General features: G+C 50.7%; 1 protein-coding gene across 1 annotated transcript in view; it reads right to left on the bottom strand.

Annotated features, from left to right (window-relative positions):
- PRKCB (protein kinase C beta) overlaps positions 1-26,043 on the bottom strand; it is a 198,289-nt gene extending 172,246 nt beyond the window's left edge. Inside the window, exons 1-2 of the mRNA XM_063315016.1 lie at positions 25,714-26,043; positions 23,188-23,219 (exon numbers count right to left, since the gene is read on the bottom strand). Coding sequence (XP_063171086.1) covers positions 23,188-23,219; positions 25,714-25,916 — 235 coding nt within the window. The 5' untranslated portion in view covers positions 25,917-26,043. The remainder of the gene's footprint in view (positions 1-23,187; positions 23,220-25,713) is intronic.
- Between the last annotated feature and the right edge of the window lie 1,091 nt (positions 26,044-27,134).

Below are 27,134 nucleotides of genomic sequence, written 5' to 3'. Positions count from 1 at the left end.
GTATCTACGAACTTGAGGCATCCCCCCATCAGGCAAACTGAAAAGATGTGTCTGGATGTCTCCTCTAAATGCAGGGAGTAAGAACCATAAGCCCCAGAAGAGCCTTTCCTGCAGGTTTTCCTGTCTGGAAGAAGAGTGACCCTTCAGACCTGACCTCTGCGTTTCAGGGCTGAGAAGCTGCCAACACCTTGAAAGTTGCTCAGGAAGCAACCCGTCCTCACCTTTCCATATTGGTGGGAGGTGACTCCAACACCTGCTTCTAAGGCCTTACAACCTGAAGTCCAACAGTAAAGCAGAGAACTAAGGGCCGAAGGAGATCCGAGGAACCAGGCGGTGGATGAGAGCAGCCTTCCCCAGGCTGGGGGCCCTCCAAGTGCATAGGAGAGGGTTTCAAAGAGGCAAGTCCTACACAGAGGGGGTCTGACCTGGAGCACTCTGACCAAGGGAACTGCCCAGAACCCTTCTTGAGACTCAGTCAAGGCACTCCTTCAGTAGCCTTCCAACCTATTTTTGAACTTTAAAGAGTTATGTCAGCACATGAAATTGGACCAAACAATGTAAGGCTATATCTCCCTGAGGGCAAAGTCTTCCTCAAGTTAAGTTGAACTCCTGGGCGCTTTGTAACAGCAGTATGGGTTTGTATCTGCCTTCTTGCAGGATGTTTTTCAGTTTCTCACATTTTCTGATGGTCTCCCATCCAAGAACTAACCAGGTTTGACCCTGTTTAGCTTTACAAGATCAGGCTGGCTAGATGCTGCCACCTGTTATGACCTGCTAGATAAACTTAAAGTTGACAAGGTGCTCCTGGATGCCACCACCAGGCTGGGTTCAGAGATATGTTTGAATCCAGGAGGTTTATTTATTTATTTGTTTGTTTATTTTCTATCCCGCCTTTATTATTTTTATAAATAACTCAAGGCGGCGAACATACCGAACACTCCTTCCTCCTCCTATTTTCCCCACAACAACCACCCTGTGAGGTGGGCTGGGCTGAGAGAGAGGGACTGGCCCAGGGTCACCCAGCCGGCTTTCGTGCCTCAGGCGGGACGAGAACTTGCCACCTCCTGGTTCCTAGCCCATTGCCTTAACCACTAGACTTAGGTTTAGGTTATCCTGCAAGCTTGTGATCTCACTTGTGTCTTTAGTTCACTCTGCTTTCTGCTCTATTTTGATTTTGTGATTGTCTGAGCCAGAGAACATCTATTTATGGGGCAGCTACATAAATAAACATAAAGGTTCAAAATTTACTACTTTGGTGACCATGGCAAATTGCTCCTCGCAGGCCTGATCCTTCCCCAGTGAATTATGCTTTTGAAAAGGAGGCTGAAAGGGATCACAGCATCTAGTGACAAGCCAACCCAATCTAGCAATGAAGCGTAAGAACTGCAACAGAAATGAGGGGCTTTGAAAAGCCCAGGCACCAGGGCCAGCAGCCCTAGATCCTACTGGCAATCGAAGGAACTCCTGTGTCACAGCAATATTGTCAGAAATGCCAGGAGTAGGGAGTTGGTGGGAAGCAACAGGGAAAAGCTGGGAGCTCTGCTTGTATCCCCAGTGAACTAGAATGCCATAGCTCAGCCTCATTTGAGTCTTATGTCAAAAGACCAGACAGACAAGCTGACTCACAGAAGAAAATGGCTTGCTGGCTTATTTATTTATAGACCGCTCACTTCCACAAAGGACCTCGGGTGGTTTACAGTCAGAAAACAACAAGCCAATAAAAGAATCATCCATTATCTTAGAACCAAAGCAGCCCTTGCACCAATGCCCTGCAGAATAGAGTGTTCAAGGCCTTTGTGAAGGCCAGGACTTGGGGGCTCCTTATCTCAGGAGGGTTCCTGAGAGAAGGGGCTGCCTGAGAAGGCACATGGTGAAGCCCACCTCTACCTCTTGCAGGGTACTTACTGCAGCCTAACTTCAATCAATTTTACAGATGCTGAACCAATGTCCAGTTGTGCTCCCAAACTCATTTCATGCAGCTTTTGGACCCTGCTATGGTCATTTTTATGTTGCAAATGCTGGCCATCCACAAGGAGAGCAGCCACCTGGCCTAGCCATGATAACAATGCTTTAACATGGAAGCGCAGATGTTCTCTCTCGTCTCAAACTCATCTCAGCCAATGAATTCTCTGAAAGGAAACCAGCCACTTATCACAGCGGTTAGGCCTGGCAGTGGTTGACAACTAGAGATTTAAGCGAATGGACATTGTCTTCTGCTGAGGATGGCTCTCTGGAATGTATCAGGGAGCCTTTGTGGTGAGACATAAAAGCGAATGAGAAAAGTCACTGGAACCAATGATAAGAGTCAAGAGCTGCCACCTGCAAGCATGTTTCTGGTTGCCCTCAGGCAGGAGTTTAGCTGTCTCGGAATTGAGGAACAGGGTAAGCAGAACCAAGGCAAGAACTAAAGGATGAGGTCCAGCTTTGAGAATCTGCTGGAGGTAGGGCAGAGTCTAGATCAGTGTTTCTCAGCCTCACCAACTTTAAGAGGAGTGGCCTTCAACTCCCAGAACTCCCCAGCCAGCATCAATGAGTGGTCTTCAATTCCGGGAGTGAAGTCCACTCCTCTTAAAGTTGGTGAGGTTGAGAAACACTGATCTAGAGAGCCAAGCCAGGGAAGGGGGAAGACAAGGGGAGGACTGAACTGGCTGTGACTAAAGCTTAGTTAAATCAGTGGTCACAGATGAACTCTGCTCATCACCTGAGGGCACTGGATAGGGATGGCGGGAGTTATAGAGGCTGCTGGATTTGAAAGGCTGCTGAAGGCCATCTGGCCCAAGATGGATGAGTAGTTGAATGCAACATAAAACAACTTTCTTTGTTGAAAACAAAGTAGAAATGCACAAATGGGATAGGAGAGAGCTGAGGAGAATGGCCTTTAGGCAAGTGGGAATTGATGGCAATCTCTTTATGGCCTATAAAGTAAAACACAACAGATCCAGAAACTTGATGCAAAGAGTTGGAGAAGTCTTATTCAGTTACAACATGGTTGCATTCAAGAGGTGACTGCTAAAGAGTTCCACACAGGAGAAATGCATCAGGAAAATCTGGAAAGCAGCTTGGCCATCAATCCTTCTTGCATCTCTCAGCTTTGCAGTTTCATCATCATTATTTATTGTTACTTGACAAAGCACCAAACGTTGCTTGAACATACCTTTCCCATGACTCTGCTGCAAATCTTAGACAGCAGAGTGCTGGCATATAAGAAAGCTGTTCCTTTTCCTCTCAAGTTCTTGAGATGGAAAATGAAACAGCACTGCAAAATTCCTGATGGAAACATTCTTGGTTTGTCAAAACAGTTTAACCAAAACAACCAAAGGACCACATTTGGAGGGAAGGGGCAAGGGTTTACCCCGGTTTCCCACCTCAGCCTGGTAGGACATTGTGCCATCAGTTCTCAGAGGTCGTAGTCTGAGGGGGTTGCAAGCCCCCCCAAAAGGGGGGGAGGGGACTGCAGAGCCTCATGTTGCCCATTCCACTCTAAAGGGAGTTTTACAGGATGAGTGACAGCTGGCTCCATTTAAACATCTCCAAAGCAAGGAACATTTTCTCTGTTGGGTTTTATCTCTGATGGCCGACTGGGATACGTGCATGTTGTTGACATGACAAGCATATATGAACCTGCCCGGAAAATCAAACATGTTCATACAACACATCCACCCACCCACCCCCCAGATCTACAGCATTTGCTCAACGGGCTGTACTTGGGTGGTATCAGTTCTACTTATAAAGTTGGTTGTTTCTTATGTGACTTAGTGTGTTATCCAAACCTAGCTCTTCTGGCTACTTTATGGTTCAATATATTTTACAAACCCAAAATATGAGTTAATTCAGTCCCCAAGTCCAGTGTGCTGTGTAAATGCAGCCTTTGAATCATTTTCACAAGACACAAGTGCTAGACGCTTGCTTAGCAGTAAACAGAATGAAAACAAATTTGCTCAAGGACCGTTTTTCTGGATGTACACAGCTCACTAAAGCTGTATCACGGCATGTTGTGTGAAGTACCAGGCTTCACATGAAACCATCACATCATTTGCTTGTCTTGGCATAGCATGCTGTATGACCACAGGAACTGTGTCTTGTTAACCCAGTTTTAGGGTTTAGTGTGAATCCAACCACTCTGTGCCACTAAAGAGCTACCCAGGCTGGGGGGGGGGGGAGTGTCTCACAGCATTGCTCAGACAGACCAGATTCCTTCCTTGAACATGCCTGAGGCCACGCACGTAAAGTCCAGTTCATTATTGGAGATCCCCAGAAAGCCATTTGAAAGAATTGGCCAAGCTCATGCTGAAGGCTAAGCCAAGATTACAGAGACTTCTGGATTGTGTTGAATGACCTTGTGTACAGTCAAGTCGGTCCCACATTGCCCTCCTCTGCTAGCAGACCTGCTGGACAACCTAGCCAGGTGGAGGGGGCCTGTAGCCTGCTGCATACTGTGGGACAGCCTTTTGGCTGGAGTGGTGTGTTCCCATCCCTGGCTTAGCAAAGTGCATGCAAGGGGGATCCTGCTTTGCAGAAAGCAAAGCCTTTGTGGCTCACATTTTGGGGAGTGAGAGCAAAGGGTCTGTGTGCATCAGCATAGCGCTGGTTCACGATAAGCCAGACCCTCTCACAACCTGTCCGATTGTCCCAAGTGACCGTGGCAGTAGCCCACTTAAATAAATAGGAGCTGAGCCACAAATCCCTCATGGGTGGGGGGGGGGAGTACTGTCCTCCTGGTGATCTGGCAGCCAAAAGAATCTCCCTCTGTGTAATCGTGGTGTCTCTTTCTCACTCCCTCGTAGGGGCCCATGGCTGCTTAACGTTTCATCTCTTTACTTAATGCGTGCTATATATTTTTTCTCTCTCTCTCTAAGGCAGTGTTTCTGAACTTTGGCAACTTGAAGGTGTCTGGGCTTCAATTCCCAGAATTCCCCAGCCAGCATGTTAGGGAATCAAGCTACATGACTGGCAGGGGAATTCTGGGAGTTGAAGTCCACACGTCTTCAAGTTGCCAAGGTTGAAAAACACTGCTCTACGGCCCCTCAGAGATTAGCCCAGTGCAAATAAGAGATGCCCCCAACTCAGTTCCAGCAGCCCAGATGGAGAGCAGCATGGCCTCTTTCCCCAAGGCCCAGCAGAGGGCACGGCCTTGCCTTTTCCCCTCTCCTAAACAAACACATATGTGCGCACACACCTTGCACACACATTCACAAGAGGACACTGCAGGCATCATAGCCAGGGACTTCTTCAGCCGAACTCTGAGTGATGCACAGTCAAAAATAAATGTCCAGGTTGTGTTTTTTAAAATAAAATGCAGTCACAAAACTGCTGATGGATTGCAGAGGGGCTTTCACGCTCCCACCCCCATTTACTGAAAACTGCTGAGATTCCTAAGTCAATGGAAATATCAACCACAGTCTGTTACAAAATCTTCACACAGACTTCCTTTTTATTTTTCCAACCCTATGAAATGCTGGAAAGAAATTATTTAAAGGGTCTGCCCCTCTGCCGGCTTGTCAATCAACAGGATGACTCTCCAAAGGGGACTGAAAGAATTCCTGAAGTTCGGCTCCCTCTGCTTTCCCTAACTTGCCACAGAACTCAGGAAAGATGCTCTATCACATGGTCCAAGAATGTCCGGCTGTCCCTCAGCACCGTCACTCTTGGGAAACTGTAAGAGCAGGGCCAAATTTAATGTGGGAGGAGAAGCTGGCAGAAGAAAAATCAAGTTGGGAAATAGGCCAGGGCTGTGGAGGAAAAAACATCCTGAAAATTTCCCCAGTGCTTCCCAGTGGGAGGGGCTGCTGGGCAGCAGTTGGGAATGTTGGCGACCAGTCCATGCTAAGCCCCTCCTTCCCAGTCACGTGACCCAGAAACTCACAGACGTAATATAAGGGTAGCAAAAAAAGCCCCCCTCCCCCAGCAGAGCCTGACTCTTCACTGCAGAGAAGACAGTGCAGGCAGCCTCCACCACCACAGATGCTAAGCCAAGAGTGCGGGCAAACTTGCCCCCCCCCCTGCTAACCAGGGTCTGCTAATCGGTGCTTAAGAAAGCCCTCTGAACTTTCCAACTTCTCTCGCAAGATCCAGCACACAAGCCTGGCAGATCTCCACAGCGGCTCTCCACCGAAACTTGCCTTAAATCCTAGAGGGAAAAGATGCCGGGGGAAGGGCGGATCCATCCCGGGGCCCCCTAAAGTCTCTCACAGCAGTATGAACACTTCGTTCCTTGTCCCTGTCAGGCTAACATGGTCTCAAATGTTCTGGAATGCACAACGCTGTACCTTGCAGGATCACGGGGCCGGAAGGGCTCCGGGAATTTAGCTCGTCCGACCCCCTGCCCAGTGCACGAATCCTCTTCTGCAGCACCCCCAGCCTCTGCGCATCTGGCAGGATCCAGGATTGTCTGTTTTTGTGGGCAGCTATGAGTGGATGAGGGAGGGAGGGAGGATGAAGACCAGGGGAGGGAGCAGATGGGACGGAAAGGGCCCACAGACTGGGTTTCTGGCTCAGCAGATAGCCCACCCAGTCTGCCCTCTCCCTCACCACCAGCCTCAAACAGAAGCCCACAACCAGGTTCTTTATTTACAGCAGAGGTGCCCAGTCAGAGGCACCTTCAAACCTCAAGGGTGTCCAAACAGCACTCCAAAGGTTTTCGCCCAGTTAAGGGCTAATGGGGTAAAGGGGAGGCACCATGAAATTCATATGGAATAACCCTTTCATCCGTACTGCATTGATTCCCTGCAATTTAAGTAAGTTGCTTCCAGTTCAGGTTTGGTCCTGATTTCTTCTGTCCAGCTCTCCCAGGTCCTGGTCTGCTCTCGGAGGACAAGTGCAGCTCCTGGCCCAAGATCAGGCTCTGTGAGTGCAGGGAGCAACGCCATGAATCCTTGTTTTAGAGAAGATGGCCAGGTTGAAAAACTGCCCCTGAAGGAGCCTCTTCTCCTGCAGCATAACCAGGGCTCCTGCCTGCCTCCTTCTCAACTTCCCATCAGGCCAAAAACGGACCCAGGATCAAGGCCTATTTGTTTCTCAAAAGCCATTTCTGTTGTTGCTGAGTAGGGGAATAAAGTCTTTCCCGGCTGGGATCTAAGGCGCGGACTAAACCTTGTACTCAGACCCACGTAAACCACTTCCTCTCCTGGGAAGATGAAATTCAGGGTGCGTGATGGGGAGGGGGGATGCTTTATGCTTTCCCCGTTCTTTTTCCAATTGCGATCGCCTTCCAGATTTAAACCCAAGACAGAAAAGTGGGTGCAGGCAACTTGGAGTTGAAAGGGGGAAGGTAAGGAAGAGTCTGTTCTCTCTCCTCTTCCTTTCTTCGGCCATCAAATGCAGCCTCTCAAATCTGCTTCTCATTTTTAAAAAAATGCAAGGAGAACATTGCATATATTGAGGCTTTAAGAAGGCAGAATGTCCCAACCCTCCCACTTACTGAGGACACTCACCACCAGTGCTCCCCTCCCCTCCCCTTCTTTGAAAGAGAAATTACCAAAAAAGAAATGAGGGAGGGAGGGAGAGAGGAAGGAGCTGGAGCTAGCCCAGAGTCAGTTTACCTCCGGATCTACACTCTACACTCAGCACTTCCCAGGGAGGAAAACGTGCACCAAGCTTGTTTCCACTCTTGCATTATTGAAAGCGCCCTCCCCCTTCAGATGCCCAGGATATCTGACATAAGACTAAGCCACCTGGTCTGGAAACGGTGAGCTCCTTCGTGTCAAAATGCCACTGGAAGGAGGCCGTTTTCACACACGTCGTGTGGCTGGCTCTGTTTGGCCCCATGCCCCTGGCTGAGCCAAGCCCTCTTCCCCACCACCAAGAGCAACACCTGGTTTGTTTAGCAACGGATACCCAATATGCTAAAGCAAAAGAAACCCTATTATTGTTATATGTGAATGACCCCCGGCACTGTCTTGGATGAGATCCTGGTGGCAGAGTGCAAAGGCTTTGCGTGGGCCATCGGTTCAGTCCTGGCGTACCCTGAAGAAAGCTTGTTTTGGCAGGGTCAAGTCAAGTTTCCCTCAGGTCAAGCCTGAATCTTGGTGACTTCACAAACAATCCATGCTGTTTTCTTGACAATAGGGGAGCAGCTGTTGGCCACTGACCCCAGGGGCGCAGGGGTCAAAGTCAATATGACAGTCACCTTGCTTGTAACAATTTCCCAACTTATGTTTAAGTTAAGAAAAACTGCCAACTTTTGGTAGTGCTAGGGGCTTCTTGGCACTTCCTTCACTTTGAAGAAAAAGGACCCTTCCTGAAGTTCTGCTTCCACCCGCACAGAGAAGCTATAGCCAGTGGCATCTCTTGCTCCCTTGCCTCCACACCCACATACACAAGGAGAAGCAACTTCAAGCTTTAAAAGACCTGGAGAAGGAAAGATGCTGCGCTCCCTTTCTGTGTTCACCCTCTGCTCCTCCCAGCCCACTTCCCACAAAGGCTTTTTATGGGAAACCATGGGGCACAGCTACACGGACCACTGAAGTTTGGGATATGGCCTCCAAAAATTGCCACTGAATTATTGTACACCCTGGCTTAGCACAAGAGCAGTAGGGCCCTAGAGTCATAGCTCTGCGGTTAAAAACAACTCTGCCCCCCAGACCATGACGAGTCCCCAGCCACTGTGGATTTGGTGAGATGAATCCGGGTTAGACTACTTATAGTCACATGCAGGGATTCAAACAGAGTGAAGTCTTTGTGTCACAAAAAGCCTGGAGGGAACAGAATTGCAGAGGGATTCCCATCCCTTCAGATCTTTTGACGTGGATATGCTGGGCATTCAAGAGTAGCAAAGTGGTGCTGCACTTGGAGAGTGTCTGCGTGGAGAGTTCGGTTTCTGTTATTGCCCCTTTTTCTTCTCCAAGTCCAAAGCCCAAGTTTCTTTGCCTCTTTGTCATTCTGTTCAGCCGTTCCACCTGCACAGTGTTAAGGCAATAAGCGCAAGGGGGAACGGCACCTGAATCCCACTTCCCAACCGCAGGGCCATGAAGGCCTCCAACTTCCCTTGTTCAGCAAGGGGGTCTGCAGGGCCACATCTGCTTGGCCTCCACCTAGACCTCCTTGTGCAGTTCAGAGAGGTCCAAAGGAAAACAGACCGTTCTGGCATTCCAGCAAATGCAAGGCGAAGCCCCCTCCAGACGACGCCCCACGGCGAGGACAAGCGGGGCTGGGTCCGACCTCAACAGCCCGCCCCCTTGCTTGGGGTTTTGTCCTGCTGAGACATCATAAGGCTTCTCCCTCCTGGCGGGGGCCTCTCCCAATTCTTCAGCCGGAGCTTGCTAGCTTAAAGGCCTGGCTGACTTCCCCCTTCCACCTTCACTCCTCCGACATTGCCGTCAGCTGGATTGCTGTGGTTTCCATGAGTTATGTTCATGTTCAGGCTTAGCATCTGCACTCACAAAGCACAGCTCTGCCTAGCTTTCCTTTGTTCAGTTGCTTAATACGTTGTCCCAACCAGGGGCCTTGATTAGTTTACAATTCAATAGATTGTACAAGGTGAAAAAATAGCTCAGTCAGTAACCAATTTCAATGTGGAATGCAGTTGCTAGGTCTTAGGTTCAACCACCCTTCATAGCTGGCTCCCTTTTGGACGATAAGGCCTTGGGATGGGGCTGCCAGTGGGAGGGGACTCCCTCCATGGACCTTTTCTCCTGCCATTTCATTCCCAGCCGTGAGCTGAGCACATCCTGGGCTTGTAAAGCAGCTGCAGCCAACCTCTTTGTGCAACCTTGTAATCCTGAGGTCCATCATGAGCTGCCAAGGGGAGGGTGCCCAAGACCCACATCCCGTCCTTGCCTAAGGAGGGACTCACACAAAGCAGACACAGGGGGAGTGAGGAGAGGCATGGTGGCCTGTCCCTCACCCACTCCTCATGGGGCACCCACCATGCCGCTTCTCCCTTTGGCCAAGGAGCACTCCTTGGGCATCTTAAGTGGTCCAGCTCGTTCAAGGCCTTGGCAGCTCTGCTGGGCCAGACTTCCGTAGGAGAAGAAGCTGCCGGAAGTGCACCAGGGAGAAGGAGTTTCTCCGGACCCTGCTTGGGGACAGCCAGCCAGCACCCTTGCTCTGCTACCTCAGTCCAATTCCAGACCGGAATGGGGCTTGCCTTCCCCTACAGGTGACCTCCTATAAAACAGCAGCTGTGCTTCACCACCACCACTCGCCTTTCCCCCGCTTTTCAATTCCTTTCCATGGGTAACCCCCGGGCAGGGACTCTCTTCTACATGGCAGCAAAGGGGTCATGGTGGGCTGTTTCAGTTTCACAGAAATTGCCTGAAGATAAACTTTGATTCTCTCCAGGCACAGCTGAGGCTATCAAAGAGGAGAGAGAAAAGGAGAGAGCATCAAGGTGCTATTTCTAAAACGTCCCCTCCAGGAGGACATAATGATAGGACAGACCAGATGCCCATGGTCAAAAATGTCACCTTTCTGGAAAGACCCTAAACAAGACTCTAAACAAAGAAGAGCAAGATATAATGGAGTCCTATAAAATATAAAGCGCTCGCTCTCTTCAGTGGCAGCTGACTTTCAGAGACTTTCTAGATTAGCTGTCTCCATTTTTTCCAATGTTTTATTTATTTGTTCCGTAAATTTATATAGCTGCCCATCTCATATACGTGACTTTGAGCGGCGTACAAAGTTTAAAAACTGCCCAGAGTCCCCCATGTGAGGGAGATGGGCGGTGATAAAAATATGGTAAATAAATAAACAAATAAAAAACACAAAAAAACATGCAACAAAATAACCCCAAACATAACAAAAATCATTTTAAAGAACATTAAAAAATAATAATAACCATTAAAAAAGCCATAATCTGTGGGAGAGCGCACTCAGTTTCCCTAGCAATTCAGCCACTTGGTTTAATGTTTTAGATTTAAACCAGAATCTTGCTTGATGGTATCCATCCAGCCTGTTCTTTGCCAGCCTCCTGAAGAAAAGCTCAAAACATAAATGCCAGGATTTTATAACTCTTATGCCCAAATGGGAGTTCTTTTACCAAAAAAAAAAAAGGCTTCTTTCTAACATAGCAGGGGCTTCATTGCCACAGCTGCTTCTAAGAGTGAGGCTGCAAAGGAGTTTTGTTCAATTCCATTTGGGCGTCTCCAGCATCCAAAGCCAATGTGCTTGTCAGGCCCTGATCTCGAGGCAGCAGGGACAGTCTTGAATTTGAAGCTGAGCCAAGAGGGTGGTGGGAGTGTGAGATGCAAGCACCCCCCCCCCCGCCACCCTCTGCTCCATCCAAGCAGCCGCAGAAGGACAAAATGCAACTCTCCCTTGCAAATGCCACTGTCAAATATGTATCAGCTATTCTAATGCATCAGTATTTGACATCCAGTGATATATTTTACACTCAGTAGGGATTTTGGTCTTGAAGGAATAACAGTAACGATAAAGAATAAACACAACATGGGCTTGTGAATCTCACACATAATGCCCTGTCAAGCCTCAAATGACTTAGCCTCTAGAATTCAAAGAAACCACATTTCAGAGTTGGTTGCAAAATTTCACATTTGGAATTTGAAAGGAAATATCCTAGCTGGAGTTCATGCTGCAGACTGATAGCCTCATTGCCCCCAAAGCCCGTCGTCCATGTGCTTACCTAGCAGGGCTGCAGCTGCAGCAGAGGCTCCCCATCAACCTCCCAGCATTTGCAATGGCCTGGTAAAGCATCTTGAAAAAGTGACCTTTTTTGCTGTCTTTAACAGGGTGGGAGGGGGAAGCCTGTCCCTGTTTTGTTATTGAGGCAAAGTGTGCCCAGGGCGGGGCAGACGGTCAAAGCCAGCAATACCGGGAAGCAGCAAAGCAACTCTCAGTCAGGACCTCTCCAGGCCTGCCAAGCACCTATTTATTTATTTGTTTGTTTGTTCATTCATTAAATTTTTATAGCTGCCTATCTCAGACAAGTGACTCTGGGCGGCAAACAATCATAAAAACAGTTAAAACCAATACAAACATAATAAACAAATACTGACAAAATCATAACCTTAGGCATCAATATCACTAGGAGGCAGGGCCCTTAACCCATTCGGGGCCCCAGGCCCAGGCACATAACCAGGTCGTCAAGGCCCACAAAAGTCCAACAGGTCAGAGACATCCTAATCTCTGGAGGCAGACCGTTCCAGAGGGCAGCGGCCACGGCAGAGAAGGCACACCTCCCAGTCCCCGCCAGCCAGCGTTCCTCAGCCAATGGGAACCACAGCATGCCCAACCTGCCAGACCAAACTGGATGGGTAGAGATGATCGGGAGGAGACGGTCCCTCAGGGAACCCGGTCCCAAGCCCTGCAGGGCTTTAAAGGTGACCACCAGCACCTTGAATCGCACCAGAAACACACCGGCAACCAGCACAGCGCCCGAAGCAGGGGTGTTGCGTGCGCCACACGCACAACACCGTTTGCTACCCATGCATCTGCATTCTGTGCCAGCTGAAGCTTCCAAATGCTCTTCCCGGCTGCTGATCCCCAGCAGCAGAAACCCTCTGCTCTTGCTACTGGCACCATGGATTTGGGGGAGCGGGGAGGTGCCTGAGCACCAATGGGCAGAAGAAGCAATAATCCAGTTTTCAAGGTGAGCATTTATGTAACTGTACAGAGTTGGGTTAAAATATCCATTCTCCTCCCCGGTGAGCGCTGCTTTTGACCCAAGAAAGAAAACTGGGTATCATTCCACACAGCCAAGTTATTTGAAATGAGTCGATGTGTCTAGAATGGAGGAGTGAGAGCAATGCACAAAAGTGGATGCCTCCCACTCAAAGCACGGGTGAGGGAAGGGCAGAAGCGCTGGCAGTTCACGGGCTTGTGCCCAAATTAGTCACATCAAATTCCAGGAAGCTCTGCAGCCAATCAGGTGGGGTCACTACTTTGTGTGATGTAACTGAAAAAGTCAATTCTGAGTGAAGGCTGTACAGAGCACATTTCAAGGAGCCACCAAGATTTCCTTGAAGGAATCAAGGAGGGCATTTCGATTCATCCAAACTTGCATATTGTTTTGGCGCACACACCCCCTTTCTCTCTAATACTATGGGTAATTCTGCAGTCCTCCTTGATGGAGTTCAAGGCGCCTTGTGCTCAGGTCATCTTCTGGGTCAAGGAGGAAGCCTGCATGCCACTACACAGTTAAACTCCTGAGTCTAGGCTGCAGTATCGCACACGTAATTGCCCAGGGCCCAGGGCAAAGGCGGAGGGAAGGGGGCAGCCCAAGGAGAGCACAGCGACACATTGGACCGCCCTCACTGCTGACCACAGGGTTGTCTTCACAATGAGAGAATGGCTTTCCAACCTGAGTCTACTGTACATTGTAAAATCTTCATGGGAAAATTCTGCTCAGTGCTTGCCAGTGTTCTCGGAAACGAAGTGTTAACACCAACCCGAAACGTACAAGGGGCAGTTCCCCAAACAAATTATTGTAACTCTGAAAGTTTTAAAAGCTTTAAAAAGGCTTTAAACATTTAAAGTAAGACATCTGGGAACACCATGAAAAGTAATGGAGTTATTGTGGAGAGCATAGTAGTGTCTGCCACAGTGCAGTAGCTGGTATCCTTTGACCGTGCTCCTTTAAGGGGTAAGGTGGCTGTTCCTCTGAGGACACAGGTTTTTTCAAAAGTGCAGCAGATCCAAGTGATCAACAGTGATTCAGTGAGGGAAGGAAGCAAGCAAGCAACAGGCTGATCCATTTGCAATGGGGGCCAAGTTTGGAGGGTGTATAAAAACAGCTGTTAATGAAGGGGCTGCAGGAGAATTTGTCTCTTAAATGATTCGCTTGTTGCAGTCTACTTGATGCAACCAGGGGCAGTTGAATGGGCAAGATCCAGGGTTTTCTTTCTAGGTTATATGGGGTGATTGGAGGTTCATTTTTTGCTGTATCAGCTGTGTTAAGTTTTCTTTAAGTTCTTTAACTCAAAATGGCTGGAAACCATCACGCCACTAAATTTGGCCACTGTGATGGGAGGCGGCTTTTAGGCTGGAAAAAGGGATTCAGAGACTGCAGCATGGAGTCCTCAGGCAGTCTACGTGACTCGGTCTAAGCCAACTTGCAATGCTCTCCTAAAGCTACCAAGGCCTTTGTGGTCCCATGCATGGGAAGCACAAGGTCCTTTGGTCTGAAAAGGAAAGAAGATGGTACTTTGGGGGAAATGACCATACTGTCCTGAATCCATGATGTCGGGGGAGAAGAAACTGAGAAGAGTCAGACCTGTATAATGGGCTGCAGAAGAGTGGATTCTAATGAACTCCGAGGGAGGGTAAGTCAGGCCCAGTAAGTTCTATGAAATGAGATAGTGAAGGCAAAAGGAAAAATGGGAAAGCGATAAAGAAGCCACGGCAGATACACAGAGAGACATGTTCAGGAATTGAAGAAAGAAGCATAATCAAGGTGGTCTCCAGAAGCTGTGGGAACAGTGTTAGGTTAAAGCTCAGAATGAACTGAGGTTGGGAGAGGAACCCAAAACAAAAATGAGTTCTTGAGTATCTTACAAACAAACAACGCCCCCCCAGAAAGGTGTAGGAGCCCTGCAGGGAGAAGGTGGGGAATCACAGCAGCATCAACTGGTAGGTAGAGAAGTCAAGAGGGCCATCACAGCCATGTAGTCAAAGCCCCACATCTTTCTATTGTGTGTCGCAAGGCACTACAAAGGGGCATACCTTCAGTCATGCAGTTCTGCCCAGAGTCTTGACTTTCTCCACAAACAGACACACACACATACACGGATGCCCCTGGTGAATCAGTAATGGATAACAACAAGAAGGAAGAACTTCATAACAGGTCTCTAGCCGGTCATTCTTAGGCCACTGAGGGAAGGAGAGAAGTGTGGCTCAGGAAAGACAAGGAGAGGGTAAGAGAGCACTTAAACAAATTCAAGGCCAGATAGATTACCTCCTTGGCTATCAAGGGAAGAGGTGATTGCCCCACCATTCTCAAGAACTTCTGAGAAAGCAGGGAGGGGCAGCTAATACTTGAGATGAAAGAGGAAAGATTCAAGAAAATCTAGGCAGACCTGGGCAGTGGCTGAAATGAATGGGATGGAATTTGGACAGCCATTTGAAAAGATGAAAAAATTGGACAACCATTTGTCTGAAATGTTATGAGGATTCCTGCCTTGGGCAGGGGGTTGGACTAGAAAGCCTCCAAGGTCCCTTCCAACCCTGTGATTCTGTGATTCTATGAATTAAGCAGGGAGAAATGTGAAGTTCCTCATCAGGATAGGAAAAATATAAGGCACAAGTCCAGGATGGGAGCAAGCTGGTTTGGCAGTAGTCCATGTGAAAGGGATCTAGGTGTCCTCGCCCACCACAAGCTAAGCATGAGCCAACAACGTGATGCAGCTGCTAAAGAGACAAATGCTATGCTGGGGGCCTTTGGGTGCAGCACCAAAAGGGAAGCCTGGCCTTGGGAAGGAGGGCTTGAAGGTTGGACACCATCCCACCACTATTTTGGCTCCACGCTTGAAAGAAGATCAGCACTGTGCAACTGCAGTGACCCCAAACTCAAGCGGGGGCCTCACTGGACAGAGCCAAGGGCGTATTGCGGGAACACACATGGCAAGCAAAGGAGTGATGCTTGGATATTGCAAAACAATGAGTGGGGCCAAGTAACTCAGCGGAGCCCATGGAGAGTTATGACTCTCAAACGTAAGAGACGAAATAAGGCTTTTTGTATCAATTAATTAGGGCTCGCAACCTGAGTTAGTTTCTAAGAGGCAATCGAGCTAAACAGGTACAAAGCCAATTAGTGGCTCAGGTGCTTTAGGGAATACCTGACCATGTATTCCCTCTGGAATGAGATCCCCCGAGATTCAAACAGCCCCCACCCTACCGGTGTTTCAAAGAGCCTTGAAGACCTGGATCTTTGCCTAGGCCTTTGGTGAGGGCGAGGGAAGCCCCCTTTTCTTCTTTCTTCTGATGTGGTTCAGTCATTTCTGCCTTCTTTATTCTTTTTTGTTGTTTTTAAATGTCTTCAACAATTTGTAAATTGCCCAGGGTTGCTGGGAGTTGGTTGGCATATACATCATGATGATGATGATGATGATGATGATGATGATGATGATGATGATGATGATGATGATATGACAGCTCCAACCCCAGATACAGCCAAATCCTGGATTTACTGACTGGGTTCCCACAACAAACTGTAGCCAGAGAGTTTCTGGTTTGAGAAGCTAGGGGATCCCAGCCAAGCTCTTAGCAAGTTGGGTGAATTCATTTGTTTGGACAGAACATGTTGTATGAGCACAGCAATTGTTTGGGTTTTAGCGGTTGTATGAACCCAGGAACTGCTGGTACTCAGCTGAGCACCCTGGACCTAACTGTGATGTCCCCTCAGTCCCAAGGAACAGCAGAGGAGCTGTCCGCGTCCTGCCGTGTGGAGCTGTGCTGCATGAAAAATCCTGCCTTGTTCATGGTGGGCGGGAGAGGATCTTGCCAAAGAGAACTGTTTGGGTGGATTTCCCTTCCCCTCTCCTGGAAACCAACTGTGTCAAAAATTGAACACGTTGCATATTAGCAAAGATATGGCTGTCAAACTGCCAAGACCCAACAAAATGAGCATTCGAGGAGAACTAACTAGCTGGTAGACTAGGTTCACTGAGGATTTCTTTAAGCCTCACATCAAGATCTGGTGCTTTTAATTAAGATGTTAGAAAAGGAATAACACATCACTTAGGTCCAAACAGCTGCTCAAACTCTATCCCAGGGGTCTCCTCTTAGTCTATGCTTGGTGCTCTGCATGAGAATTCATTTGAGCTACAGAACAGAGGAATAAGGAGTTGTAGTGACAAGATCCTCAGATCATGTGTCTCCTCCTCTTAGGTAGCCGATGGGGTCCTCATGACTTGTCATGACCAAGACAAGCGTTGGTTCTTGCAAAGGTGGCAAGACAGACTTTGGGCCTCGGATGAATGGCTTTCCTACTCTTCACAGAACCTCACTGTCCAAATCCAGTTCAAGAACCCACATGCTGTCTTCCAGAATAGCTCAATAATCTGTGGCCTGTGGCCGACCCTGACCCTAGAATGATAGTTACTTCTCTATGGTGATCTGCCATCATTCCATCCAAGATTGGCCTCAGTCTTGCTGGGACTTTCAGTTTGGCTCCTCAGGGCTCAGTTATCTCCATAAGGACAGAAACTCCCTGGACCTGAGTCATAGCTCAGATCATCCCTTACTTCATCTGTAACTTTAGACTATGGTTATGACAGCACTGTGCTACATACTTATAGAGGGTTATACCAGTTTAGCTCTTGTGTGTTTCTCCAAAGACCTCTCAGAAGGTGCTGTGAGTTCTCTACCAGAGAACCTTAGTTCTCCTTGCGATTCCAAGAAAGAAGAAATAGCCTAAAGGCTGCCCACACACTTCCTCCATCTGTAAAAAATTGATCACCTTCCTCTGCCAAGGAAAATGACCATGAATGCCTAGATCTCATGGTCTTGGAGAGAGATCAGAGTGGATCTCCACAATAGACAAGGAAGGTGGTGTTCAATTGCTGTTCTTTCCTGGAACTGCAAAAGCTCCCTTCTTGCCTCCTATGCTGACATGGCTCATTTCAGGGGTGAGGATGATCTCCAGTCCTGCTGAGGAAAATACCAGGGGACGTTCCTCCAGAACAAGAAGTCAGAGCTCTCTTCTTGGGCCAGGACCTTCACAGCCCACAACTGTCTGATACTGAGGCAAGCACAGGATGTTCACAATTTTCACAACGGCTAGTTTTAGGAATCATAATAAACCAAATTGAGGCGTATTTGCTTTTGGTTTAATATGCTGTGTGAACCCAACCACTGTAGCTTCTAAACTATGCTTAATGGTTTCTTATTATATGTGAATGGTGGCATCAGCAAACTATGGTTGAATGTGATATATACACCCAACCAATATATCTGACCTGGAAGATGGAAGGCCTGTGAAAACATGGCCCCTCTTCCAAGAATCTGTGGAAGGGCTCTGCCTTCCTCCCATTCCTGCAGCCAGCAGGCAGGAATAGCAATTTGGCAGCCTAGAGGGCCTGCATCTCCCCTGTTAACCACAGCTTTAAGTGCAAACCTCCACGTCCTGGCTTGGTTCACAAAATGTATTAAGCTAGGTCAGGTAAAGTCCTAGCAGATGCATTCACACAACATACCAACCCTGGCTATTGTTAACTTTAGGTAGTCTTGTTATGGCTTAGTATGTTGTGTTAATCCATCTTATTCGGTAGTTCATAGCTCAATGTAGGGTAAAGGTAAAGGTAAAGGTTTCCCTTGACATTAAGTCCAGTTGTGTCTGACTCTAGGGGGCGGTGCTCATCTCCGTTTCAAAGCCGAAGAGCCGGCATTTGTCCGTAGACGCTTCCATGGTCATGTGGCCGGCATGACTACACAGAACGCTGTTACCTGCCCGCCGAAGCGGTACCTATTAATCTACTCACATTTGCATGTTTTTGAACTGCTAGGTTGGCAGGAGCTGGGACTAGCAACGGGAGCTCACCCCGTCACACGGATTCAAACTGCCAACCTTCTGATCGGCAAGCCCAGCAGCTCAGCGGTTTAACCCACAGCGCCACCGCATCCCTCAATGTAGGGTATGAACCCTAAAAATGGGTAAGACAGTACCCAGGTTAAGCATATGTGAACAGAGCCATTGTTTCTCCACAAAGCCATTAAAGTGCTCCCTCCCCAGTGGGACCACATCGCTAAACCTTGACCCACCAGCCCATTTAATGCTGCCCACAAATGCACTGATTAACCCTCAGATCAAGCACATATTGGTACACACCCACCCTGCAGCCTTAATAGCTCTAAAATGTGGATTTAAGTGCCTTGGCTCATCCTGAAAAAAGACCAAGAAACTAACAGGTGGAAAGACCTGTACAATTAGCTCATTTTCACCCAACAGGGGAAAAAAAGGGTTTTAAAGTAAGAAGAAGTTCAGAGGCAGAGAATGATCAGGAGGCAATGATTGGTTGAACTGCTGTGATGTCATGGAATGCATACAAAATTCTGAAGAGGCAATGAAACAGCCACCACCACCACCAGTCCAACTTTCTGCCTCTGTCGGTTTAATGGTCAAGAAATGGGCAGGAAGTTCTCAGGGGCATGGAAGCTTACAGAACAGAGCACAGCAGAGCAGCTTTAAAAAGGGACCCGAGGAAGACCCATTCAACCGAGAAGCATCATGACGTGCCAAGAAACTGTGGAAAGACCTGTACAATTGCTCATTTGAAGAGCTTGGTGCTTTGTCTGGGCTTTCACTGTCCTAACCATCTACAGTACAGGTTTTCTTTGCTCGTGAAAAAGAAAAGAAGCCTCAGCAAAGAAGCCAGCAGCAGCATGTTTTAGTTTCAGATCAATGCCTAATTGAATGCCTATCAATTCTAGTTTATGGCGGACCATGAATGGCGCACAACTTCTGGCCAAAGGAATGTTAAGACAGACAATGAGAACCACACATGCCCCAATGGGCGGTGATATAAATTTAATAAATAATAATAAATAATAATAATTTCTCATCAGTGGTACCCACTGGGATTGTGCTAGCATTGAAATGGCCCCCCAGGAAGTTCAGGACTTGGGAATTCCCTGTCCTGTGAGCTTTGAGGACAGATAGTAGAAGGAATCTAGAGGAATGCTCCAGTGAGAGATGCCTGGGGTCAGCATGGCTGCTGAGTTCTGCTATCCCCAAAGTACTTTCTACCTCTTCCAGAGTAAACCACAGGAAAGAAGGCAGACTGGGGGAGGGAGGCCCAGAACCACACGGCCTCCCTCTGCCACCATCCCCACAGCTCCCTGCCCCCCCTCAATCAAGACAGCTGGTGAGGCAGACCCTGAGACATGCAAAGGAGGAGGTCTGGCCCAGGAAGGTTTCCCACACCAGAACCTCTCCCAGCCTTTCTAAGGGTGTGCCAGCTCGCCCTGGTTAAAATCGCAGGGGCGGGGAAAAGCAGATTTCTAAGCCAGGGGTCCAGGTCCAGGTCCCAAGGGAGCTTCAAGAACTGTCATGGTCCTGGAACTATACGGCCTGACCAAACCTCCGTGTTTTGACAACATGAAGACTCTGGAGATACAGAAACCAGAGAGGGTTGTTTTATTTCGCAGCCTTCCGATGAGCATCCCAAACGCTGGAAACCAGGTCTGATCTAGATACATACCTCTATTTTAAACATTTCTACTTCCAGGGGCCATCAGATCCTTAGCAAGCACCTCAAGTATTATCTCTTTTGCACTGCAAATCCCAAAGGCGTGTCTAAGAGCTTCATCTGTGACTATTTTTTTCTACCCTTCTAATGAATACTGCCATGTCCTCAGAGCCTGTAGCCCTGCCCTTTATGAAGCGAAGACACCCTTGAGGTGCACTTCTGATGCACAGCATTAGCCCACCAACTGCTGTTTGTCAGAAACTGCCTCCTACCAAGACAGGCCAGGACCCCCCGGGTGACTCTTCCCACTGACTCTCTCAGGCTGGTTCAGGGTGGAATGGAGATGCTGCAGACCCTTTTCTGCTCTGCCAGTGTGTTCCAGGCCTTCACCTGCTGCGTGTTTCATAAGAGGGCTCGACTCAACAGGTTGGCAAAATAGGAGGAGGAGGAGGAGCCTTCTCAGATGAAGCACTCCCCCTGGCCCACTGGAGATAGTCAACTGCTACAGGCAAAGGCAAGATCTTACACAAGCGTGTGTGTGTGTGTGTGTATGCACATGCACGTGCACGTGCACGCACGCACACACAGAGCTACCAGCCAGAGGTGAATAGAACCTTACTTCAACATGGGCAGAAAATGCAGCCTTTGGGACTATGCTGTCACTTATAGCCTGAGACAAAGGGCTATTTGGGGGAGGGGGGAGGAGAGCAGATCAGGCGGCCCACAAGATCTCCCCCACTGTAGGCTGTCGCATCTGCTTGCTTCCCCCCCCCCCCCAGCATCTGCCTCCTGGAACAGCTGCTCATCCTGCCTCAAGGCAGGACTGGAGAGAGAAGGTGGCTTAGCTGCAGACAAGCAGGGCAGGCAGGAGAAAAGGGCCAGGTAGGAAGGAGAGGCGTGGCCCCTTAGCCTCCTCTTGGCCTTCTCATCCTGCCCCCCCCACCCTCCAGGGCCTTATACAGGACTAGGAGTGGTGTTTGTTTTCTCCCACCACCTGCTTAACTTTTGGACCTGTCTGCCCAAATGGGAATTTTGACAGCAAGAAAGGAGGCAATGGTGCCCCTTCTTTCTTTCTACTCGGAAGCCACCCACAACCCACCTTCCACTCTCACTGGTGGGGCTGGACAATCAAATCCATTCACAACAGGAATGCGCTAAATAAGGGCTGGAAGAGGCAGTGCTGACTCTTTCCTGTTAATCAAATGGGCACATAACTAATGGGAGGATACATGCCAGACCTGCAGAAGCCGTTCCGCTCTTAAGATGACTGGGTCCCTTTTCTTTTCAGCCACCCTCAGAATTAAGCTACGTCGGTGTAATGATCCTTTCAAGTCCTTGAGGACTGCATGAAATCCAGCTACTTAGCATCTTAGCAAACTCGGTTTTGAACACGCATCTCTGAAATGCTTGGGCTGCATTAATGTAGCTCGAGTAACACCATCTGGACCTGCTCAGCGTAAAAGCCCCTGAGGAGGTGCTCCTGACCAGAAAGACAGCGTGATGTTTACTATCCAATTGCAACAGCATCCCGGTTTCCTTCATCCCGCAAGTAAAGTGCTCCTTGCAAAGAAAGATTCATATACAGTAAAGAAATGAAACTCTTCTGTAAACTACACATCCTGCTTTTACGGTGAATTCAGTGAAATGGCCACAGCAGCAACTCACAAGCTCCCACACTAGCTGTCGCGCTTTCTCTGACCTGTTGCATTTCATCCACCACGGATGGCATTTCCACGGGTAAATCCAGGGAGAAGGGGGTGCAGGTCAGAAAAGACAATGTCTGGACCTGCCATGATACTCCTGGAAATTGCACCGATTGCAAGGAACCCATGCCACATGAAACCCCCCCGCTTTCACCGCTTGCCCAAGAAAAACTGGGGGGCCCTTCTGCCATTGTTCCCTTGACAGCGTATTTTACCTCTCAGCCAAACAGCATTCAGAACTGGCTATCAGACTAAAATATTCACATTACAAACAAACAAATCAGAGCAGGGGGGAAAATGCCTCAAAAGAAGTCAGTGAGATTGCAAAGCAAGAGGCGTTCCTGTCATTTCATATTTCACACTTGAACAAGGTTTAAAATGGGCCTGTACTGCACGGCTCCAGGAGTGGACACCTCGGGCTGCGTCCTGTTCTGCAGGGAGAAGTGCTGGGTTCTCCAGCGAGGTGTCCACGTGGGTGGCCAAAGTAGCTGACAAGCCCCAAAGCCTTTCCAAGGAGTGCAGGCGATCCGTTTCTCTTTCCACCCTCATCTGGACTCTTTCTCTCTCTCCTCTCTCAAACTAGGGAAGACCATCCATTTCTTCTTGAAAAACCAATCCAGCCCAAAGAAGAGCTCCTTGGAGCGGGCTGCCCCCCCACCGCCCTCCGGATGACTGACTGACAGAGAAAGGAAGCAGCGGCGGGGGGGGCGGGGCGGGGCGGGGAGCATCTCAACCTTCCACTTCCCCTTCAGCTCCACCAGCCACCCCACTTCCTGAATGCCGACAGAGAGGCCCTCCGTTGCTGCTCAGAGGCTGGGCAGCTGGAGAGGGAGGGGAAGGGGTGCCTTTCTGAGCTCCGTCCCTGCTCTGCCATGCCCCTTTGGGTGAAGGTGCTCCCTGTCCTGAGCCCTGGAAGGTCCCTTCCGAGTCAAAAGGAGCAGCTCAGCAAGAAGAGGGAGGCACTCCGCACTCAACCTGCAGCGGGCTGTGGGGGCAAGGCAAGACGAAGCGCACATGCTGCTTGCCGTAGGCATGGGCTGCTGAGAGCGTAACTCGCTTGGAGCCTCCTTTGGGCATCACTCAGACTTCCAAAATGCCCACCTGCCCGGAGGACCTCTCCTTCTTGCCACAGGATCCAGCTGAAGAAGCGAACCGGGTAGCCCTGGAGAAGACCAGGGTGGTGGACACGCACACACAGACACCCTCAGCAAGAGCTACAGTGGCTCTCACCACATGAAGGGATGCCAGCTTCACTTCTGAAACCCACCTATTATTTTTTTAATGGGGGGGGGGCTTTATGCTGGGTTACTCCTAGGCCTGAGCCCTGCACGCCGACAGGTTCAGGGACTGCATCTGACAGAGGCCCTGCACATGAGACAAACGTACATCCTGAGCTTGTAACTTACCTTGACACTGGAAACCTTGCTTTCCAAATCCCCTGCAAAGGAAAAAGATGCACCGTGTTAGAATCCACTCACGTGCAGACATGCTCCTCTTGAATGCAGCTTCTGCATCTCCAGATGTGTCCTTCTACCGCCCAGTTCTCTAACAAGGCTCAGCACAGGTAAGAAGGCCAAAGAACATATTTCATCGACGGAGGGGAAAAATGAACACAGACGCAGAGGAAGGGAGAGAGCTTACGGAACTGAAGGAGAGGAGATGGCATTGGGTAGCTCTGTAAAATGGTCCGGGCACAACTGTGGTATGGATTAGGGGGGCCTTCCCCAGCCTGGTGCCCTGCCTTGGACAACAACTGTAAGTTCCACCCAGCACGGCTGCTGACCAAGCTGGCTGAAGCTGTTGACAGTTTCAGCCCAGCAACTGGGAAGGCACCCGGCTGAGGGAAGTTGGAAATGGACCCCAAGCAGGGTGGCCGCTGCAGAAAAGATGAACAAGGTGACATCCTTTGTTCCCTCCAGAGCAGGAGCTAATGGAGGGCAGACCGTAGATGACCTCAGGGACTGAGGAGACACCTTTTGTAGGCCCCTTCCAATTATCTTTGCAAACAAGGGAGAACTTAGTGGACTTCAGTTTGGTCCAGCATGGCACTTCTTATCTTTTCAACCAGTGTCTCTCAACCTTGGCAACTTTAAGATATGTGGACTTCAATTCCCAGAATTCCCCAGCCAGCAAGGCTTACTGGGGAATTCTGGGAGTTGAAGTCCACATATCTTAAAGTTGCCAAGGTTGAGAGACACTGTTTTAAACCAACACTTCGCTGTGGGATCACTGATCCTGGCTTCTATGTCCTGTAGTGGCCAAGAGATCCTGTGCTGAGTTTCTGCTTTGCATATTTAGCACATGCTGCAGAGACCCCAGCTAAACGGAAAAAAAGGAGTCATTTTCACATTCTCCTCTTTCTCAGAAGTGCAGGAGGAGCTAAGGGAATTCTGCACAGGGTTAAAGAACAGATGTTCTTATTATGTTTATCTCTTGCCTCTAATGACACCAAAATCTCTCTTCCTCCCCTCTCCTGTCCCCCCCACCCCTGCGTGGACCTTTCTCCAATCATGTTAGGACCCATGTTCTGTTTGGGGACTGCTGTCTCTGCAGATGCAGGTTCCAGGTCCGGAGGATCAGCATGGGGCACATCTCCCCATACGTGATCTTGGTGCAATTCTCACTGCCTCCAGGAAGGCAGGTGAAAATAACTCCCTGCGTCCTGCAGGGCAAGGGACACAGTGGGTAAGACCAGTCAGGCTGATTCCTGAGGGTCCCATGAGAGGAGAAGAGCCACGCTCTCAACATTGGCCAATTTCTAGCAGGGACAGCAACATGTGAGAAGGTCTCTGTTGCAGGATTGGGGGCAAATCCTGAACCAAGAGAAATACAATGGGAGAGTGACCCCCTTTGCACACCAGGGAGGGGCTCTGCAGGGGGGAGGCAAGAAAGCGAGGAGTCCGTTCTCAGCTTCAGCTTCCGGGCATGCAGTAAAGGCAAGGGAGGCCAAGGGAGCTGAGGGACGCTTGGCGTGGAGGCTTGTGGGGTTCATGCTGATGGGGAAGCCTTCCCAGAGGCCCAGGGAACTCTGATGCCAACCCCATGGGGGAGTGTCCAGACCAGAATTAGGCAGCGACCCCCTCCCTTGCCTCCACCCAAGAGGCCGCTCTCTGAAGGGGAGCAAAGAAGGGATGGGGGGGGGGGACCCCTCTGGCGGGATCATGCTTGGAGAGGCCCACAGGAGACTGCGGGAGAATCGAACAGAGCTGGGTGGATAGGTGGGGGATTGCTGTAACATGTTAGGTGAACTTGGCCACCACGCTCAGCCACAACATGACATGTTAGTTTGGCCATAGTGTGTTATGGGAATGTAGCCATTCCGATTTATTCATCCACGCCAGGTGAAGCCTGGGACCCCTCCCTGATACCTGGAAAAAAGTTGTAGGGACACAGAAGTGGGGAAATGCTGCAAATAGGAAAGCACCCCTCCGGAACAGCTTTCCCTCCAGATCGAGCCTTCTCTTCAACCCGGCCAGCACGCACAAGCTGGCCGGGGACAATGGAACATAGCGCCCATCGTGAGCGGAGGGTTCCAGATTAGGGAAAGCCTTGCGGAGCTAAGGCAGCAAATGGGGAAGGCAGGTCAGACCTCGGGAGGGCGGGGGGGGGGGAGATGGCGGGGAGGGGGCCCAGACAGCTGGCTTCAGAAGCGGGCGGCGAAAGTCGCCCGCCTTCCCATGCGGGGGGAGGGGAACCGCCGTGCCCCCGGGCCGGCAGTGCCAAGGGTGCATCGCACAGGCAGCGGACCACGATGGACACGGGGGGCGGGGGCGGGGGGCGCGCTGAGCCACGAGCCAAAGGACGACGACAGGGAGGCTGGTGCTGAAGCGAGCCGGCCGCGGGGGCGCCGGAGGCGGGGAGCCGAGAGCGGGGGGACGCCTGGCGGCGGGGGCGAGCGGGCGAGGTCCCCCCCCCGAAGGCGGGCGCCTCACCAGATGAAGTCGGTGCAGTGGCTGCAGAAGGTGGGCTGCTTGAAGAAGCGGGCGGTGAACTTGTGGTTCTTGACCTCGTGCACGTTCTTCTGGCGAAGGGCGCCTTTGCGGGCGAAGCGGACGTGGCCCTCCTCGCCCTCCGGCCCGGGGGGGGACAGGGGCACCGCCGCCGCCGCCGCCGCCGCCGCCGCTGGCTCGGCCATGCTGCTGCTGCCGCCGCCGCCGCCGCCGCACGGATGCCGCCGAGCTCCCTCGCGCGGCGCTGCTCCGCCTGCTGGTGCTGAAGCTGCGGCGCGCGACACCTCTGGCCGCCCCTGGGCAGCGGCAGCGCCGAGCCCCTCGCGCCCGCCCCGCCCCGCCCGCCCGCCCGCAGCACCTTCCGGCGCTCGCGCGCTTCTGCCGGGGGCCGCGGGCCCGGGGCCGCGGGGGCCTCGCCAGGCGGGCGCCTTGCCGCTCCTGGCCTCCGCCCTGCGCGGGGACGGGCTGCGTGGGACCGCCGGCGCCCCTGCCAGTGCGTCTCCCGAGAAGAACGAAACGCCAAACGGAGGAAGGCGTCGGCAGAAAGTGAGCGGAGAGAGACTTGGGGACCGAGTCGGTGTTCCAACGGCCCTTGCGGGCTGGGCAGGACTCCGCGGGCAGCCCCGGGCTGCAGAGGCCGCCCGGAGCGCTGGGTGGCCGACCCCCAGGAGGCCGCTTTCGGTCTGGGCTTGGGTCTGGGAAGCAGCTTCATTCAGCATCCGGATGCAGGCATTGTGTGAACGCAGACCGGAGTCCTCTGCCCGGCCCGCAGTCCACTGGTCAAAAGAAGGTGGCGACCACAATATTGTGCTGGAAGCACCACCTGGTTTCCATGTGCATCACTGGCAACTTGACTTCTGTGACTGAACCCTGTGGACACCCCAAACTCCTAGGAGGGGCCTCTGGGCCTATCTCTTGCAGGGACCCAGTGGGTCACCCGAGGCCCCTGCTGCCACACCCCTAAAGGGAAACCAGAATGGCTCTTCAACTGCAGGCTTAATGCTGCTCAGGGGGTCACAGCAGAGGGGACTGGCCCCAGAGAGGGTGTTTGGGTAGGGCTGGGCTCCCTGTGCTGTAAATCGCAAGACTGTGCCACTGAAATCTGGCAGCAGAATGGCTGCATTTCAGCAGCAGGGCTTTTTTGCTTGTGGGGTGATGGGCGCCGAAGGCCTCCTGGAGGTGGGCCGTTGCCATACATGCACCCCGCTGTCATCAGTCAGCAGACACCCTGCTTGGGCCCAGGGGCTGAGTTACTGGCTCTCCTGCTGCCCATTCCTCCCCTGGCCAGGAGGGTGCTCGCTTTTTCCCTGCCAACTGCCCCCCTCAACCAAGGAGGAGTCCCCCCACCAGTTTTAGAGGCAGGGGCCCAGGTCCATCTGGAGCTCACCTGCATTCATGGACGT

This window comes from Candoia aspera, chromosome 14, assembly GCF_035149785.1.
Source record: "Candoia aspera isolate rCanAsp1 chromosome 14, rCanAsp1.hap2, whole genome shotgun sequence".
NCBI lineage: Eukaryota > Metazoa > Chordata > Lepidosauria > Squamata > Boidae > Candoia > Candoia aspera.
Note: the sequence above shows the minus strand (reverse complement) of the source record. Positions and strands in the feature narration are given on the sequence as shown.